The sequence below is a fragment of the Xiphias gladius genome, chromosome 12, assembly GCF_016859285.1.
Source record: "Xiphias gladius isolate SHS-SW01 ecotype Sanya breed wild chromosome 12, ASM1685928v1, whole genome shotgun sequence".
NCBI lineage: Eukaryota > Metazoa > Chordata > Actinopteri > Istiophoriformes > Xiphiidae > Xiphias > Xiphias gladius.
In genome coordinates, this window is record NC_053411.1 from 15191183 (window position 1) to 15211757 (window position 20575).

The 20575-nt window shown below is 43.5% G+C and overlaps 1 protein-coding gene across 1 annotated transcript in view; it reads right to left on the reverse strand.

Annotated features, from left to right (window-relative positions):
* Positions 1-413: 413 nt before the first annotated feature.
* zgc:109889 (uncharacterized protein LOC553542 homolog) overlaps positions 414-20575 on the reverse strand; it is a 41505-nt gene continuing 21343 nt past the window's right edge. Inside the window, 10 exon segments of the mRNA XM_040141162.1 lie at positions 414-4534; positions 5168-5530; positions 5533-5582; positions 6638-6940; positions 7858-7991; positions 9110-9154; positions 9747-9815; positions 11687-11804; positions 12724-12877; positions 17712-17846. Coding sequence (XP_039997096.1) covers positions 4377-4534; positions 5168-5530; positions 5533-5582; positions 6638-6940; positions 7858-7991; positions 9110-9154; positions 9747-9815; positions 11687-11804; positions 12724-12877; positions 17712-17846 — 1529 coding nt within the window. The 3' untranslated portion in view covers positions 414-4376.

Below are 20575 nucleotides of genomic sequence, written 5' to 3' on the forward strand. Positions count from 1 at the left end.
TTCCGTCTTCAAAATATTCAGTAAGGTTTTGCTGCATTTTGTCTCCCAAATTTAGTAATTGTGGGTAGGTATTTTTAGTTTTCGAAATATTGACAGGACTAGTTTTTTCATCAGCGCATCCAGCGAGACAACAAAGTGTTTCACAGTCACAGCTTTACATTGTAGGACACTGAGAGGCCATGAAGTACTCAGATCCAAAAATGCTGGCTAAATTTTGGGACTGAGTATATCGATGGCTCGTGCATAACAAACAAAACCGTAAGATAAACAATCAGACATGGGCTGTATTTTCTCCAGATTTTGTGTTCATTTGGGGTTGTTACAGATTTGATGCCTCGAACTCCCCGTTTTTATAGTGAAATCCAACCCAGGTCTACGGCAAATCCACATTCTACCTGTTCGTATGTGCTTTGTTGTTTTTTTTTTTTTTACTTCAGCAATAATGTCCATAAGCGCAGGTGTTGCCACAGTTCCTTGAAACCTTTACCAAACAATCAGCGAGAACCAACCAAGAACCCATCGACGTATCGCACAGTCCTTAATCCAGTTGTAGTTTATATCCTTCAACACAGTGCAGCTACTGAGTGAGCTGGTTCCTCAACTACTGTGTGGTTTTTATGTACAAACACAAAATAACTACTTTTGAGCCCTATCCCTTGCAAAATCTTGGCATTTTCTGAAATAAACCAATGTGGTAAGAACCTTTAACCTGTGCAGCAACTATGCACTCAAAAAAGTCTCAAGTATTTGACAGACGCCTGCTCTCCGCTTGGTTCACTTTTGTTTTTTTCATCTATGAGTTTAATTACCCAGTAAGCATTAACTTGGTTATTTGCTGGTCAAACGACATCGATATATCTTGATTAAAAATTGGGACAATGTGAAGCAGGTTGTAACTGCACGTCGAACCGTAGTCTGTTTCTTCTTTGTGTGATTAGGCTCCGATGTTCACTGCACGATGGGAGAAAACGTGGCTAATGCCTGGTCATTTACGGTACACACAGTAGATAACAGGATAGTTTAGTTTCATGGATAGAACAGTGCGAGCCTTTCGGTGGGACTGGGTTCCCGCCATGTCAGACACTGTTCGAAGTGCATGTTTTGCTCAAGTAAAGACAATTGGACAAATAAAAAAAACAACTGGTGAAGTCTAAAAATTAAACAGTACGGCCAAATATCTCTCGTACTGAAAGACGCATCTGCGTCTCTTCGAACAATACAACCGAGGCTCAACGTTTGCTGCGGTGCTACCAGATGGATGAGCAACACTACACTTCCCAGAATGCTTTGCTATTGTGCTGCAAAAAAACATCTTCAGAAATCACTGATGCTCTGGTTAGGAAAACTGAAACAAAGGGGAAATATATAAAAAGGAGCATTAAATACTGCTTGAATCCTGCTTTCGTGGGATACTTCCTTTGGCTCTAGAGCAGATTAATAAATCGTGTGAATGTAGTAAAAAAGAAAAAAAGAAAAAGTTGGAATCATCCTTCAACTGCTTCTTTGACACAAATGAAACTGTTTTATCCGGTACCTTCACATCCTGGCCTTGGCAGTAGAAAACCCTAAGATAAACCAAAAGTGAACAACTCACTGCAGCACATTTTTAAAAAGAAAAAACCACATTATAAAAAACACTACAGTCCAATCAGCTCATACTGAGGTTTAGCCAAACCTATACTGAAAAGAGATAGATAATATACTGTATATTACTGTTGCAAGTCTCTTACACTTATGTATTTATAGTCCAGGGGCTGCCTTCACAAAGCCTCCACAGACAGCAGTGCTGACCCAGGGTCGCTGAGGGTGCGCAAGGTCAGGCGAAGGAGTGGATGTGACCTTTGACCCCGGCCCAGGATGACAAGCTTTGTGAGTGCGGCTCTGGTTGTGGTTAAGTGTTGAAGCGTTTATATAAAGACTAATACCACAACACACAGTCACTGGCTGAAATGTTAGGCTTCGAGTTATGAATGACTGCAAAAGACCAAAAAATTAAAAAAGAAAAAAACATACTAAAATAATGGCATAAGCTCGCTTGCTCGCTTTATTGTTCAGTGCTGTGATATGGAGGCTGAATGATGAGTGTAATCCTGGTGGGTGGCATCTTTCATCACAGTTTGATTGCACTCTCTCAATGGGAGAACTACTGTATGTCACAATATTAAAAAGGTATTTGTTCAAGGACCACACCGATTTCATGGGAGTTTGGCCTTCTAATCCCTTCACGTTGGAAACGTTGGAGGAACCAGCATCACGTTTCTCTCTGTAGACTCTGCTGCCTGATGCACGCCCCGCGTTTACAGCAGCACAACAGGAACTGGATTGAAAAACTGGATTTAAATACAAACATCTGGACCAATGGAATGAGTCACAAAAAAGGTTTTCAAATTAAAACCGCTCTTCAAAAAAAAAAGGAAAATATTATGCCGCAGCATTTTGAATGTTACTCGTGATTATTTGTCTCAATGTGTAGCCGCTGCTTTGTGTATGTTAATTGTGTGTCTGTTGTGAATGTCTGTGCAATTTGCCAATGCCCTCTTTTGATCTCAATGATGAAACTCTCTGTTGAAATAAAAGATTAAACCAAAATGTCAATGCATTAATATACAGGACATTAAAGGCACAAACCATATTATTAACACGGTTGTTGCCTCACTGTCAAAATTGAAAACAAAAGAATGGAGCTTTCTTTTACCCCTAATTGATTGATAAGTCTTCTATTAAAAAGGGACTAACACGAGACAACAATCACACCTAACTTCTTAATATTTAAGGTTTCAGTTATAGCTGTAAGCACAGCAGGAAAACAGGCCTGTATTTCGAATTATGATCACTTGAGAAACACAAACATTTTGTAACATGTGAGTAAACCTCTTTAGATATGTATGTGATTTTACTTTTCGTTTGTTGTTTTAAAAAAAACAAAAAAACAGAGCCTTAAAGGAATTGTAGACGATAGCATTATCCATTAATATACATATTTTCCGCAAAGCAAACCTGGCATTGGTTTTTGCTCTGTGGCTTTAAATTAAATGTTTTAAGAGAAGAATATAAATTGTTCAAGCTGGAATTGTACCTCTCTGTGCTGCACACAAGCGAACGTGCTCGGGTGATGTTTGGAGACGTTCGCTTGTGTGTTTCTCTTACACGTGCATGATCAACCTCGATTAATCCTCTACCTGCTGCGTCTTCCTTTCCGTTTTTCGAACCCACCTCCCGACAGGAGGCTGGATCAACCAGTCAGCGTGCTCGACACGCAGGTTCCCACAATGCGTTGTTGAGACTTGGGAGTTGTGCGCGTCAGCTCCTCTGCAACCTACGGTTACCCATAACACCCTTCTCTGCGTAGGTTTGCGGAGATGTTTACATGTATCTTTGGAGAAGCATAATTTCGGCTCGAGTCATTTACAACCCAATGTCAAAAAGCACATTCGTCCCTCATTTCATGTATCTTTTAACAAGATTTTACACATTTATATCAAGCTTGGTAAGGATGCAGTTAGCCAACGTGATATATATTCAGCTGTTAGCATGCACACCAGCCAGAGGTCATTACACAGAGATGATTCGGTGCTGAGTTCATTGTTTCACGTTGGTTAAGACGACCAAACTCCCACAAATCTGGTGCAGAATGCACGTGTTTTGTAAACAGGAACAGCCCGGCCAAGCGGAATAATCCTTTAATAAACTATTTTCTTTCCCTGATTACCCATGACTTGTTTCATAAATTCTTTCTCAACATTTGGCAGACAAGTTAAGATTGCACTATAATTAGTTTTTCTTGTGCTATACCGCGTGTTTTGTAAACACATGACCCCCGTACTCACACGGCGCCCGCCTACCTACGGTTTCAAATACAGCCTACAATATTGCTAATTATCATAACCCAAATATGTAGGGAGGGAGGGGTTGGCGCGTTTGTTTTTCACAGCTGAGTGTTGGTGGTTAAAAATGTGTGGATGGGTGTTGATATGTGTGTGTGTGTGTGTGTGTGTGTTTATCGCGGCGCACGCCCTGGGTGGTTAGACGCACAGATCTCTAGTTCAGTTCAAGAATAGGCGTCGTCAGGGGCAACCCAGCAAGCGGAAATTTACCGATCCGTTGCTGTGCAGGTGCTTAACTGTTCAGAGAGGCTGCAACGGGAAATCTGGAATGTGTGTGTAAATGAATGTATGTATGACTGGATTTAATTGAATTTGTTGGGGGTTTTTTTTGTTAAAATGTCAATGATTAACCAACCAAACCCCTTCATTTCCACCTCAGTGTCACAACGTTTCTCCCCCTTTACTTCCCGGTCATCACCACCCACCAAGCCCACGTTTTCTATCTCACTCTTTTTTTTTTTTTTTCTATTTTCTTTTTCGTTTCTAACATCTTTAGTCAGACCACTCATTCTCGTCGAGCTCGGAGTCGTCGTCGGACTCACTGTACTCCACTGCGATACGGCGCGATAGGATGGTGGCCACGTCGTTGCCCACGGGCTCCCTCTTCGCTTCCTGCTCCCTCTGCTCCTGCACCTTCCTCAGCTGGATACCTGGAGGGGTGGAAGGAAGGTTGTAGGTGGGCAGGGAAGGAGGGTGACCAGACATTTAGGGCCCCTTAGCAAAGCTGAACAATAGAGGTCAGGTGTTATATTTGGTCAATGTACAGTTTGAATAACACCTGAAATCTTGCAGTTAACATTAATATGAGAGATATTGCTGGATTCTGCCATTTTTTGGAAAACTAAACCTTTAAAAATGAGCAATCTGTGACTGGTCACTTTTAAGTTAATTCATCAATTCTTTTTTTTTTTTTTTTTTTTTTTAATAAACCATAATCATTTTTATGTAAACTCTCCTAAAAATCAGCGAAATTTAAGTCTAAGTCAGTTTAAGGCATTTCAGGACACCCAGATTCTTCATTTGATAGAAACCTTTATTATTAAAAAAAAAAAAAGAATTAAAACAAACATGTTCATTACCTATAGTTATAACATTAAATTATTCATGTATTGAATACCATTTGAAAGGACTTTGATACTAAAAAAAGTTAAAGTAACACAAACAGTGTATATAACTTTAGTCTTGGCCTTAAAACGTATTCACCTTTACACACACACACACACACACACACACACACACACACACACACACACACACACACACACACACACACACACACTTACCTCTACGAATGGCAGCCAGCAGGTCGGAGCGGGCGTCGCTCATCGGGATCATCCCCAGCATGGTGGACTTCCTCGTCGGGGGCGCCGCCTCCACGGCCGCCTGGCCCACGGCAGCGTGTGGTGGGGATGGGTGGGCCTGGTGGCCAGCGGGGGCTCCAGGTGGAGGAGGAGGAGGGGCGGCAGGGGGTGCACCTGAAGGGGGGTGGGAGGGAGATGGCACGTAGTTGGCCGGGGGAGGAGGAGGGGAGGGGGAATAGGGGCGGGAGAGGGTGGAGGAGGTGGGGGGCACGGCGGAGGTGGCGGCGGAGGGCGGGGCCGTGGTGGAGTCGAAGGCCGTCTGGGCAGAAGGGATGGTCGGAGGGGTGGGGGAGGGGCAGGTGGGATATAGTACTCTGGGATGGTGGAGGGCTGGCCACTGGTGAGAGGGGGAAAGAGGAAGACTGGTTTTGTTGCCCATAAACCCAAAAGCTGCATATGATTCATATAGTTTGTGCAGTGGATACGGGGGCTTATCAAGCCAGAAGAACTTTGGTCCTTTAGCGTGGTTCGGTTAAATAAAAGCCAACAACAAGAACAACTGAATAGGACGTCTTTAAAGGAAAAGTCTGCTGAAGTGAAAACACATTGCCGGTGAAACGCGCCAGCTAGCCCTCCTCTGTCCAAAGGTAAAAACGGCCTTTTTTTAAAATTCTGTACAAACATTTAAGTGTACAAACGACAAGGTGTGGCTTTGGCGATGCTGGTAGATATGAATATCTCACCTTTTCATCTTGCTTTTGGCAAGAACGGACATAAGCATATTTCCCAAAATTCCCAACCTTTACGCTAGAGTAGGAGGCATAGCTTTCCCATGGCCAGGTGCAATGGAAACCAACATACCTTTTTAGTGTCCGCAATGAAATTGCTCAATGTGGACCGTCTGTCTTATTATATTTATTGATTGCCTTTTTCAGTTATCTCTACTTGTTGCTAACGGTCACCGTTTTCACCTATTGCATCTGTGAGTTACTACTTTTCTAAATGAACGATTGACATTCATTTTTATTCTTTTCACTGCTTGATGTGCCTTTTCCTCTCCATGCTGCGAGCTCCACTTCCAACGGGGGACAGTGAAGAACGAAATGTACCGCTGCCGGTGAAAGTAAGACTTCACAGGTCTCGCGTCCCTGTTTTGTATGGGCGTCAGGTCCCGGTGAAGTCGTTTTAACATTCAAAGCAGCCGTCGGGTGACATTAAGTCGGCCTTTATAGTTTAAACATCGTGTTTAGCTTAGTCATGTGGCCAGGCAAAAAGGCAAAAGCCATGAGACAGTGTTTATATGGTCTGGACTCAAACCAATAATCATGTCCATGTTACTCTAGAAACAACTCATTAGCCACAGGAATGATATCATAGGAAACTTCTGCAAAACTAAACAAACTACTGAGATGGAAATGGATGACATACTGTTTAGCACTCAGTGAAACCTACCCATGTCCTGCCCGGTAATCCTTAACCGACGGCTGCCTCGGCCCATTAACCGTTTGATCTCCGCCGGCCTGGACCCCGTGTCCGGAGGGGGTCCTGCCCAAGGAGGCCGCGTGTCTCCCCGCCGCCGCAGCCCCTCCAGCCACAGGGGGCTGGCTGACCGGCCTGAGGCCCCGATCCAGTGACTGAGTCTGGACCGCCGCGCTGAGGTGATCCCTGGCGAGGTGGTCCGTGGGGTGGGCGGTGCTGGGGGCCTGGGCTGAGGGGTGGTTGGGGCTAGCTGGGTAGGAGTCAGACGCCATTGATCTGCCGGAGGGGAATATGAGCGGGTGGTTGTTGAAAGGCATGTACAGTAAGTAAAAAAGCTTAGGTTTCTGTCCCGGATTACTACGGCTACAGTCAGTAAACTATTTTCTTTATTCGTTTCACTATTTTGTTACGCTCTCCGTATCTAAAAGTCAACTCTATCGCAATAACACATGAATACAATCTAATATTCCAGAGGTTCTCCTTGGGTTATTCAACTAGAAGAAAGAAACAGAAAACAATTGTGTGGCATCAACATTTAAAAATAATGGCACTGACCAAATATAACTTAGCTTAACTTAACCATAACTCAGTTAATATTTTCTTTTTTTTTTCCACTGCCTATGTATCTGGATTGATCTCCTGCTTAGATCCCTACATTCTGATTTTGTGTCCCTTGTTGAATTCCTGTTCTGCTGCTGTGGCCAGTTTGATCTGATCCTTTCTTATACAGGTTTTGACAGCAAAATCCACACCGAATATAAAAATTCAAATGCTTCCTCTTGCCTTCTCCAGTAGAGGGCGACACAGAGCTTTAAACGATACAGTCAGTAGCTCGGTGCTCCTCAAATCTCTCTCTCAAGGCGCTTAAAAGTTTATATACTGGGAGACACTGAGTGCTTGTATAACAGTACCTGCACACTGTATACTGTTTATAGCTTTTTAAGGCTGAGGGGGAAAAAAAAAAATTCTCAATCCTCACACACAAATGCTAATAATGTGACCCATGAGTATGTCTGCTGTTGCACACACGTGTTCCCAGTCTACTGCTCATGTCACGTATCGTTCTCCCTGGCCCCCTGGGAGGCCACTCAACATATAAACAGGGATGTGCATGGCTAGATTGTTACGAGGCAACGGGACCTTAGAGGAAAACCTCACGCATATAGGAACCATGTGTGTGTGTGTGTCTGTACCTGCTGTCTGGGGAAAGGGAGCCTTCGGAGGACATGCCGTGGTAAGGGGAGGGCGTGAGCCTAGCGTCTGGTCTGAACTCTTTGTCGTAGGCCAGGACGTTCCACTCCTGACGCCGGTTACGAGCCTTACGCACCTTCAAAGATAGAAAACAAAAAAAAAAAAAACAGTGGCACATATACAAATTAACTTTGCGAAGCCCCAAATTCAGGATGAATTACTTAGACCATTATCATTGTCACGAGCTTAAAAACTGTCTTTCAGGAGAAATAAAAAGTATATCAAAGCAAGGCACAGGTGACAAGGAAGTCTATATAAGAACAGTTCTTTTGGGTCAGCATGCCATGTAGAGTAGTTGGATATATCGACAGCACTGCGGGAGATCTATAAATACTGATTTACTACTTTTTATGTCTGTAATTAGTTCCAAAATAAAATGCAAATAGTGCACAGTCAGACTGTCGCGAACAGATCTAAGTCAACGTCTAACTGTAAATGTCGCAGTCATTACTAATAAGAGATCTAAAATCACCTGTGGTCGTAGGGTAGATTAAGGTAGACAAACCCTTCTCTGAATTGTGGCCTGGTTGGTTGGCTACTGTGAATGGCGAACTAACTAACCATTAACACGCCGGCGCCAGCTGGCTATAGTAGCTCGCCAGCAGGACTTGCTACCTGCCGGTTGGCAAGCTAGCTAGCCCTGTTGCTAACTGAACGATAATGAAACCCAGTACAGCGTATAAAAGGTGAATGCGACAAAGCTAGGACGATAACTTCTTCTCCTTGGGCTCTGTTGCTTTCCATCATTCAAAGGTCGGCACTGTCACGACAGTTTCCTACTGGTCAACAACGCAGATCTGAGCAATGAAGAGTCAATTAAATACAGTGGCCGAATTACAGAAGTCAATAAAGTCTACAAGACAAGGCTGAACTCTGTTGTCAGAATATGAAGTGGGACCGATGTGCTGATATTTATTTGATACGTTTGTATTATAAAAAAATAATGTAATAGCTTAAAACATTTTTCATATAATGCCCCATATGTTCCTAAACTGACATGACAAGTGATGTATTTATACTGTACCACTGATTGTCAACAATCCATTTCTCTTTCGTGGTGCAGGTTATACAGAGTTTATAGTTATTATCGTTTTAAATTCTTTCTGCTAATTCCATGATAGTTTTAGAAGGAAGTCTACAAGCGGCGATTTTAAAATTAGAAATACAGATTCGTGTGTGTAAATCATTACGGACCTTTTTCACCTCTCTGCCCGGGTCCTCAACCTGCCTCTGTTGCTCCTAGATCAGAGACAGAGACAGACAGAAACAGAGGGATAGAAAGAGGAGTGGAGAGAAACTCAGCCATCGATTAATTTCTCTGGTGTAGAGGGGGGAAAAAAAACCAAACAAAAACAAAAAAAAAACAATGCAAGACCCCATCACCAGCTCCTTCACCATGGGGTAAATTCACACAGGGCCTACCACACACACTGGTCTATTCACCACCCAATCACTATTAGGCAACGACAACACGCACAAGTAGACAATGGACAACAGAACCAAAACTTCTGAGAACACGGGACGGCAACCAAACCAAATCAAACACAGAGGGGTTAGAGAGAGGGTGAGGTGGCAGGCTAACACAACGTGCCACAAATGGACACAAACAGAGGGGAGTGTGTGTATCTTTGTCCCTTATTATTCAAATACAACCACTGACTCGTGTTGCGTTTGAATATATGTTTCCCTCTGTGTCTCTATGTGTGCCTGTGTGTCTTACCCACGTCCGTACGTCCTCCAGAGTAGGTGAGTGTATGATGTGTGTTAGTGGGGTGTGCAGGGGTAAAGTGTCGGGCAGGATAGGGCAGGTTTGGGGTCGGGGTTGTCTTACAGAGATGGACAGGGGGCTCCTGGGTGGGGCCTGTCTGGAGTGGGGCCTGTCAGGGTGGGCCGGACAGCCCTATGGAAACACGGGAGAGAGACAAGCTGGTGCATTAGACTGAGCAGAGGAGAAGGAGGAGGAGGAGGAGGAAAGGTGGGGTGTGTGAGCCTCGAAGGCCAGGTAACGCTATAGATAGATTAGAAAAAAGGAGGAAGGAAGCAAAAGAGGAGGAAAAGGTGGAGAGGGATGATCCTTCCTCTTGCAGCTGAGCTTCTCCGGTATTAAACCTGTGATTTTTTCAAGAGTGAAAGCTACATTGATTCTACGGGGGTTTTATTCTGCCAAGTTTCCAGGTTGAGGGAGGAGGGAGCAGAAAAAAAAGGTGAGCAGTATTAAACAGAACAGAAATATTGACAGAGTGCAGCAAACACATACAACAGCAGCTGTTCAGGGCTTTGAATGATGAGAGAGCTGACGGAGAGAAGTGTAGCGTTTTTAAGGGACTCTGAATCAAAGGGGAATACTGCTCCGACATATTTGAGTCTCTATGCCCCTTAGTTTGGTCTAAGCGAACACCTAGTGACTGTTCAAAAGAGCTTTACACAGAACTAGCTGGAAAAAAACAGAACCGTCAAAAACGATCATAACCACAGTTATGTCGCTAAGGATTAACCCAAAGGGTGTCCCCGCTAATTAGTCCTTCCGCCTGCTGCTCCTAAGGACGGCATGGTCCCCTCCGTGCATGACCCGCCTACCTTGCATGCTTTAGTATCTAATGAACACTGTCCACACCTCAAACTGTTGTTATAACAGGCTGGTAATCGAAATTGTTTCTGGACCTTGGGTATGTAGTTGAAAATTTAGGTTTACCTACATTGGACAATATTTGCCAGAGGTATCAAATGTAACCGGAAGCTTTGACGGTCCAGACCCGAGGCCTTTTGCCCCCCTGACCCCATAGTCCAGGCATGCAAGTGACGCAATTATCGCTGCATGTGCGCATGTAGATGAACGTTGCATGAGTAAACGGATCACCTCTGCTCTCCTTGCTTTTTATTGTTAAAAATACTGCATTATGGACTTCGAAGTACTTTTGCCACGTCTGAACATCTATGCATCCAGCAAATGCACGCAATTTCGACAGCTCGCTACTTAAGCACGCACAGTATTTATTCAGCACTGAAAACGAAAGGTCTTTTTCAAAGCAGACGTTGTGACGTGTCAGAGTAGGAAAAGCACCGGTGTCGCTAATGTCATTAACAATCACTAAGACTCAATTCAAGTGTCCCGGCGAGCCATGAGAATAGGACAGCGAGCCAGCACGCACAACACCAGGACCCTAAACTAAAGCAGCTAAGTAGAATTTAGCCATCGTTAGTTTTGTTATTTCCACCAGTGCTTTACCCACTGTGACAGGTCAAAGTGCATTATTACGACACAAAAGTGTGATATAACAGCTGTAATATTATATATGAGCTCCATCTTTGCATAAATACGTTTAAATAATTGTTCAGACCTCATTACGAACTGTTAAATGTTGTATTCTCCGCTGTCTCTGGATAATGAGCCTGCCCAACTGCTGCTGTATCAATAACCAGTTACACAACAAACCAAAGCTAAATGGAGAGTACAGTAACAGGAAATGCATAAAATGATATAACAGCAGGAAAAAAAACAAAAAACAAATTAGCAAATTAAAGCAGATGAATTTATTTAACTGTTCTGTCACACTTACACACATCCAACCCACCGCATACACACAGTGACACACACACAAACACGCCAAGCCCCCCAACTTGCACTCACACATATACTGTACCTATACGCTGTACATTCACATACAAGCGGACTCCACCAGCGAGAGCACGCACACACACACACACACACACACACACACACACACACACACACACACACACACACACACACACACACACACACGGCCATACCTTCTGCCGTCTCTTCTCCTTGCGTTTGTCCTCGGTGGCCTGCAGCATCTTCTCTTTCCACAGGTTGAAGAAGTAAGAGGGGTCAGTGTAGAACTTCAACGCATCCTTCTTGTCATCCCTTGCATGAAGGAACAGAAAGAAAAAAAAGAGACGTTCATTTTATTTTTTATGTGACTGGAAGCAGGGAGGCCGGAGGGTTGGGGGTGTCAGATAGACGGGATTTGAGTTGGGCGGCGAGATGGAAAGAAAATGCGACCGGGGGTTTGAGTGTAATAGCAGATGAAGCAAAACGCCCATACTAATTTATTCATTAGCTAATGGACCCAGGTACTTAACTGGCTAAGTGTTGCACACCAGAGTTAATAGAAACATTATACTAATTTAATCACCACAGGGATTGTGTTGAAAGCGGGAGGTTCGACGGGATCCGGATAAGAGAGAATGATTTAGAATACGCTAAGTGACTGGCCTGTCATTATTATAATGCAGAAACAGCAAGCAGCCCAAAGACAAACGGCCTAAAATGAAGCGGAGGGGATAAGAGAGCTGAAGTCCTGCAGCTAGTCTCTGTTTCACCGTAACCTACTGAGTTCTCTTCTGGAGGGTTTCTTTTAATGGACTTTCTGAAAAACTGGGACGTGTATCTGAGGTTTTTCTGTTCATATTCTTGGCTAAATGGGTAATAAACTGCTATACTATCGGCAAAATTAGATCAAGTCACACACTTAACCCATACAAAACAACAATCATTATCCTCCTCTGATAAAAATCCACACAGTTTAATGAAACTACTCTGTGGTCTCTGCCGGTGGCTGCCTGGCAGGCGGAAGACCGGCATCAGTGTAGGTTCGAGGTGGCTCACAATGTAAACTTAAACACTGAATTCGGAAGAGGCTGCCAATCCTGTCAGCATTTTGTTCACAACAACGCCGATGGCTGAAACGACTCAACGTGGTGATGAATCGTGAGCGCACAAAGTATACGAGGTCAATCAACTAACACAGTTACGGTTAACGCAGCTGGGCTAAATCACTGACCTGTATGGGCTGAGAATGTTAAGCGGTGGAGGTTTGTCGCAGCGATGGTACATCTCCACCACAGGGTTGGGGACCGAAGTCCTCGACACCACCTGCTGATCCTGGATGGTGCTGCTCTTAAAGGCCTTCCTCATGTTGATATCCTGCAGGGAGACTGGAAGCAAGGGGAGGAAAAAAGCAAGAGATGAGATAGATGGGTATTTAGTAAAACAGTAAATACAGTAAAGTACTTGGCAGCCAGGCTAAAAATGGACAGAAATCTTTCACTGTGTGTCATTAATGGCATTTGACTACATAATCCCTGAAAACAGCTGTTTTGACTCTTCAAGTGTCGGATTAGCAGCTAAATCCTCCATGAATGAATGATTCCTGAACACTACAAAATCGGCCAGGGCAAGGCTATTTAACCACCAAGTCTGTGCCACCAATTTCACTGTCAGTCATAATGAAATGACCGAAGAAAGAAAATTGAATTAAAAAAAAAGGCATTTCTGGACAATGCACTTCTGGGACAATTTGTGGGCAATTATGGGCAGCTAAAATTTGGATATTTCTATAATTACATTACGGACAATGGACATTACGGCTGTAAAAGGAGAGTGCAATTAGATTTTTCAGAGCAAAAATACAGGAAGATGGGTTTTCCTTGGATTTTCTTTCAATTTACAGAGGAAGAAACAGTTCTTGTGTCACTGCAGGTAGATGAAATATATAAACTCTTTTTCTTTTTATTCTTCATTCTTAAATTTGACCTTCTCTCCACTGCAATTAAAGCAAAAATAAATGACAAATTATGGTCAGCGGAGAGCTTAAGTTAACTATTCCCCAATCAAAAACAGCATGTGTCGTTTGCTGCCTGCGGAGGAGCTATCAAACACTCGCTCGGGTCATTTTACAGCACTCACACACCGTCAGTGTCACTCTTGTGTACGTGGCTTTGACCCCGTGATTTATGCGTTTACGGAGTTCGTTGAAAGGCATTCTGGGAGCGTAGGGAACTGCTTGCAGACGCAGAAGTACAGGAGATGACATACTCGGAGGCAAAAAACACTTCATGACAAAATAACTGCTGGAGCGCATCTGGATGGATGTTTCCTTTGACTAAGTCGTTTTTCCAATATACAGATCATAAGTATATTAACAATAGTTTCAGTTTTTCAATATGCGCGTTGTGAATGAATGAAAAATATAAGACACGAAATTAAAACATCAATCCGTATGCTTGTAAATCCCTAACAACAACAACAGCAAACCCACCTGTGTATAGACATATAGAATATGTAAGAGAGACAGCCTACATGCTGTATGAACTCTGACACAAACGCGTACATATGCATACACACACACACACACACACACACACACACACACACACACACACACACACACACACACACACACAGTAGGTGATAATAGGACAGCAGGGACAGATTAGTGTTAGAGCTTGTTGTGTCAGCTTAACAAGCACCTTACACACACACACACACACACACACACAGCAGCTGTACGGGCGGTGTGTGAGTGTGCTAACTGTACGTGTGGATTTAAGGGAGCAATATAAGTGCTGTCTCTGTGTGTGTGTGTGCTGTTGGCACTCAAAGTCTCTTTGTGTGTTATGCAGCGTGTAGGACCGTGTAATTATATGATTCGTACACAACCAGTTTGTGTGTGTGTGTGTGTGTGTGTCAGAGACAGACAGAGAGAGTGAGAGTCAGAGAAAATACTACATGTATGTGTGTCAATCCCTTAACCCCAGAAGAGACTTAACACTACTGCAATGCTATCCAGGATCTACCAGATGGCTACACACACACACACACACACACACACACACACACACACACACACACACACACACACAGTGGCAGGTTCAGTGGACATCAGCCTAGTATATTATAAGGTTAAACCATGTCAGTGCGCATATGTTCTGACCAGTGATTTACTTGACCGCCTGTACTGTATATTTGCGTGCATGCGTGTGTTAGCGCGTGTGTCAGATTCAACCTCTGACCGCGAAGCCTTGTCCCTCAAAAACTAAAGAGCGATTGGATGTTTGATGCGGGCGCGTGCGCGCAGATCGTGCAGTCTGAGCGTACTCCTGTCTGCTTTGGTGTTTGATCATTCCCTCCTAAGCTTCTGTCCCTGCGGCCAAATGAATAATCCAAAAAACTAACAGCTAATGCAACTTTCATTGAGACGCGTCTTCAAAGAGACCTCTAGCGCACACGCTCCGTCTCCACCAGCCCCTTGTCTTCTGCCTCTAAGCCGTTTTACACTCTCGTTTTAAACGTTCCTCTTCCTCTCTGCACATCCATATGCACACAAATATGTTGATTACCGCTAATAACCAGATTAAGGTCATAAACAGTCTACTTAAGGGGACTTACGTGGTTGGCACTGGCCTGACTTTCCCAGTAACATGACTGTGGTAGTGTTTTTTTTAACAATAAGTTTAATGTCTGGAAGGACCCGACGCATCCTACAGGAAACCTCTTGTTAGTACCGTCCAAGTAAAAGCAAGTATATTAAACAAATGAACACGTTTAAAAAGGCTCCTTGATGAAGATTCGGCTACTTGAGGTGTTATGGATTTGACGGGTAAGGGCATGATGCTGCTCTGCGCTGTCCTCTTCCCAGGAACCGGGTGTGAAAAGGTGATTCTCGTGAATCCGCCGCGTGCAGAGTGGAACGGCGTACAGTCTCTCCGTTTTGCGCTGCTCCGCATTCACATGGGAGCAGCTGGTGTTTTGCCAGTTCAATTATTTCCGATGTAATTTGTTCCGTTTATGTTGTGAATAGTTTTGGTCCAGAATGATTGAATTGCAATTCTCGTTGTTTATCTTAAAATAGTTTAGAAACATTAAAACATACTATTTGTGTGTTCACAGTGAACGTGTGTAAGAAGTTATGAAGTTATGAGCAAACTGCTAATGGTAATAATTCAGTGTTACAGTGGAGAGTGTTAAAAGGAAAAGCATTTATTTTTTTAAATATTCTACTTTTCCCGAAGAAAATAGGCTTGTTAGGGCCCAATTATTGTCAGTAATGACTTGATTTTTGCTTTGTAGGGTTTGAATTAATTTGCTTTTAACCTTAATGTGACTGACAAAACCCAGTTAAGGTGATGACATGAAAGCTGCAATCGTGAGATTATTTTATTTGAACTTATATAATATTCAGGTAATTAATGAGTCCACTGACCATGTCTCCTGTTTACATTTTGTCAGCCAAGCTTTCCTCTCTCTTAATTTTCTCCTTTCATTTCCTTTTTCCTGTCAACGTCCCTCCCTATTATTTAATTTGTCCCTTTCTTCTTTGCTTTCTTTCGTTCTCTCTTTCCACCTCTCTTTTTTGATTACCCATTCCTGTTTTTCTTGTTGTCTCTCTTCTTTCATTTCTCCCTCCATTGTTCCTCCCCTCGTTCCTCCCTTGCATTTCCTATAATTGTTCCTGGGTTCCTTCCTTCCTTCCTGCTTCACTGTCCCTTTCTTGTGTCTTATTTCCTCCTTTTTCCTTTCATTGTCCCTTCATTCCTTTGTTTCTTCCTGCCTTCCATTCCTTTCTTCTCTTTTTTTGCTGTCATTGCCACTTCCTTCCCTTTTCTTTTCCTTTAACTGTCACTTCTTTCGTTTTCTCTCTCTCTCTCTTAAGCTTTCTCTCTTCAATTTTTCTTACTTTTCTTCTTAATTTTTTCTCCCTCTCTCTCTCTTTCTTTTTGTTCTTTCTTTCTTTCTCTCTTCCTTTTATTCTGTCTTCCTTCCTCCCTTTCCTTCTCCTTTTTCACTTTCATTGCCACTTCCTTCCCTTTTATTTTCCTTTAACTGTCCCTTTTTTTTTGTCTCTCTTACCATCGCTCTCTCTCTTTATTTTCTGTCACACTCTTATTTTCTGTCTGTCTTCCTTCCTTCCTTTTTTTTTTGTATGTCATAAAACATTCATGTTGCCACTCGTCCTGTTACTTTGGAGAAAACAGATGGAAAGAGAAGGAGAGAAGGAGATGACAGGAGTGAGGCGAGAGAGGTGGTGGAAGAAAGAGAAGTGAGGGGATGTGAGGTGGGAAACTAAAAGATGAGTGAGACGTGCGGTAGGAAATGAAGGACAAACAAATGGTTCGTGGGTAGGAGGATGAGGAGGCATGGAGATGGACAGAGGAGGAGGAGAGAGGAGATGAAAGAGTTTGAGCGGGGGAGGAAGAGAGCAGGGGGAGGAAGAGGAGGATGAGACAGAGGACTGCTGAGCTTTTGCTTTCCATCCGCGTCTGTGCTGCTCGATCTGTCTATGTCTGAGCCCACTGTGCTGCAGAATGACTAGGCAGTATCAGCAAGGAGAGAGAGAGAGAGCGAGAGAGAGAGAGAGAGATGGAGAAAAAGAAGAGAGAGAGGGGAACTAAAAGAAGAAAACGAGAAAGAATGGAGAGAAGGGAGGAAGCAGGGAGCTAAGCCGGAAGGGCAGGGAAAACCATCGTAGTGAGGACATTTTGGCCGGTCCTCACAACTCCAAAGGGCTGTTTGAGGGTCAAGACTTGGTTCTAGGGTTCAGGTTAGAATCGGGGTTTAGGTCAGGGTTAGGGTGAGGGTTGGGGTTCGACAATTAGTTGCGATGGTCAAGGTTAGGGTAAGGGGGCTAGGGAATGCGTTATGTCAGCGAGTGTCCTCAAAACTATGGAAAGACCAACCTGCGTGAATGCGTTTATTCTGTCTGTCTGTTCACTAAACACACTCAGAGGGTATGCAAACACGCAGACACATGGATGTGGGGATATTGACATAGGGATGAAGCAGACAGAAATCAAACAAAGAAAGCGAGACGGGTGGTTTTACACACGCACATACACAAAATTCAGATACCCTGAGCAGAAACCCTCCTTCCCACTGCGTGTGATGAACTCACACACATCGCAAACCGATCCCAGCGTTAATTCATAAATAAGTACTTTGATGAAACTGTCTGATGAACCACACACACACACAGCAGACACAGTCCCCTACCTTCCTCCACAGTGGAGTCGAGCTGGGTGACTTTCACAGCCAGCTGGTCCACCCTCTCCTGCAGGCTGCTCATCCTCAGGTAGAAGCTGTTGGCTTCGTTAAACAGTTCTCCGAAAATGTCCTCGGCGTGGCGACCTGGACGGAAACACACGCATGGTTTGGGTCTGACAGCGTAGCTTATTTGTCACTACCGGGACGTCGCTTTTCTTTTCGTCCCCAGCGAAAGTTAGCGGGGTGGATTCGCACTTTCGCCCTCGCCAGCCGGGCTCCGCTTCGCATCTCGGCAGTTGACATTCACCGCGAGGAGACTCAGCAGGGGAAAGTGATTAATCAGGTGTTAATCACCCGACCGAAGCTCCACACATGGATCACATGGACATTAGCAGTTTTCAATGACTTAAGAAGACTGTGGAGATAATGTTGAAAAACAAAAAAACCAAAAATTTAAAACTAGTCAGTCAATATTCAGTTTAGACTATTTTATCACATCAGGTGATCACGGTGATATCAGGTGTTTCTAACCACAATGTATTGTGCGTATCCACGAGGCCTAACAAATATATTTAGTGCTTCCTCTAAAGCCAACTGGCAAGTTGATTAGGGCTGCAACCACCAAACGCTGTCATTATCGAATAATCTGCTGATTATTTTCATCACTCATTCAATCATTAATCGTTTTGTTAATAAAAATTTCCTGTCGTGAAAACTGCCCATTGCAATTTTCCAGAGACCAAGACGACACATTTTAATTCCTCATTCTGTCTGATCAACAGCACAAAACCCAAACGTAATCTATCTTAATCAATTCACAGTGATGTTAAACAGTGAAACACGGAAATGTCTCACATTTAAGAAGCTGCTACCAGTTTGCAGAACAAAAACAATTAATTGATTATCAACGTAGTTGCTGATTAATTTTCCAACCAATCCATAAACTAAACTTTTCAACTCTAAAGTTGATTTTTAAATATTTTAAAATCTGCATTTTAAAAGTCTGCATCCAGGTTTACATCAGCCTCAGGTCTTCTTCGTCCCTGGCTTTGCTGGCACAGTGCTACGTTTCCTGGCGGCGCAAACTGTCATTCAGTGGACCTGCATGAAACTGTTGGCAAAAATGTCCATTACCATGTTTTCGTGCTTGTGTATCTCCATACGTGCCAAGTAGAGCCAAGTAACAAAACGGGGACCCGCTCATCAAAACACTGCTAAACTAAACGGGGAACCTTTAAGTTAATTCTGTTCTGTCATTTGTTTATTGACAAGTTAATTAATGGTGCGTTCTGCACCTCTGTTGCTGAAAACCGTGACAAAATCAAGTACAGTAGTTTGAAGAATAGGTTATGAAATGCTGGCGTGGAGGGGAACGGGACGACAGTAACCTTCCTCACTACCGGGCCAGGCGCCCTTGCGCAAGGGACTTACACACCGACTGCTTCAGTCGAGCTGCATGGTGGCCAACAGCTCAGGCTGTACATTGTGTGTGCTTCCAGCCACATTCAGGTCTGGATCTCAAAAAAATTATATTGTACTGTAACATTATCTCCACGTTGACCAGACGTCTATTATGCATGTGGTCTAACAGCAGCATTTTGTCCAAAACAATGACTTTGATTCGGAAATAACACTGGAAATTGCTCTCTAGGGCGCAATAAGCAGCGAGTATCCAGGCTTTATATGGGTGGCACAAATTATTATGACTTCCACCATTCTCAGCATGATAGAGACCAAATAAAAAGGTAATAAACGCGTCCAAAAATAGCCCCACAAAACAGGGGAGATGTAGAGAGAAATTCATGGAGATGGAGGTCAGTTGATGCCGTTCCTCCTCCCCTCTGTCTGGCTCAGCAGGACAGGCAGCCCCCTGCTGTGCACCTGTCGGGCTGAATACTTAAAAGGACCTTTCTGTTTGTGAGAGAGAGTGTGTGTGTGTGTGTGTGTGTGAGTGAAAGAGAGAGTGAGCAGGACAGAGTTAAAGGTACAAATATTTAAATGTATTTACAGAGATACAGAAATGCAGTCTTCTTCGATATCGCCGTCACCTCCAAACCGAATAATATGCACACATGTACACAAACACCTCGATGCCCTCAACGTCTCTCCGTCTCTTTTCCTCTCTTCTCTCTCTCTTTCTGTCTCCTCTCTCAGCCCACAACAACGTGACAGATGGAGCTGAGGCAGAGCACTCGCTCATTCGTAGGGAGCCGTCGCTGAATTTCATTTAGGCTCTGACTGTTAATCAAATTCAAATGGCCCTTTTTTTTTTTTTTTTTTTTCTTTCTTACACATTCCCACTGTATGCTCTCTCCCCTGGCATCCTGTGTCTCGTGAGCTGTGTGGGGTAAAAAAAAATTCAAGAGATAAAAGGACATTAAGGATGCACTGCTTATGTTGCATCTGGACCCTGCTAACTGCAGAATACTGACTTATCACGGTGTGTTTTTACTGTAGGTCACGGCAAACACTTTGGCAACGTGTTTTGTGTGTGTTATTGTATCTATAAAAACTTCACCTTGGATTCATCTTTTTCCACATTTTTAACGGGCTCCTTCAAACACCCTGACAACTACACGTCTGGCTGACTTCTTCTTCACAGCAAAAAAAAAAAAAAAAGAAATACGACTGCTGAATCCGATCTAATCAGCATGTGCAGACACAGCCTTGTTCACACTAAAAAAAAAACATCTTGAGGGATCTGTTTACAGGAACATAGCTATGAATTCATTAGTTTTGGGTGTGATTGCACTTAAAATGCTAAGGATGACAGACTGAGATCTCATTGCTCACAGCAAAGTCAGGTTCAGGGTGTCAGCGATGCGTGCGAGTATGAACACAAAAGGCTTCTGACTATCCGGAGTTGTTATTAT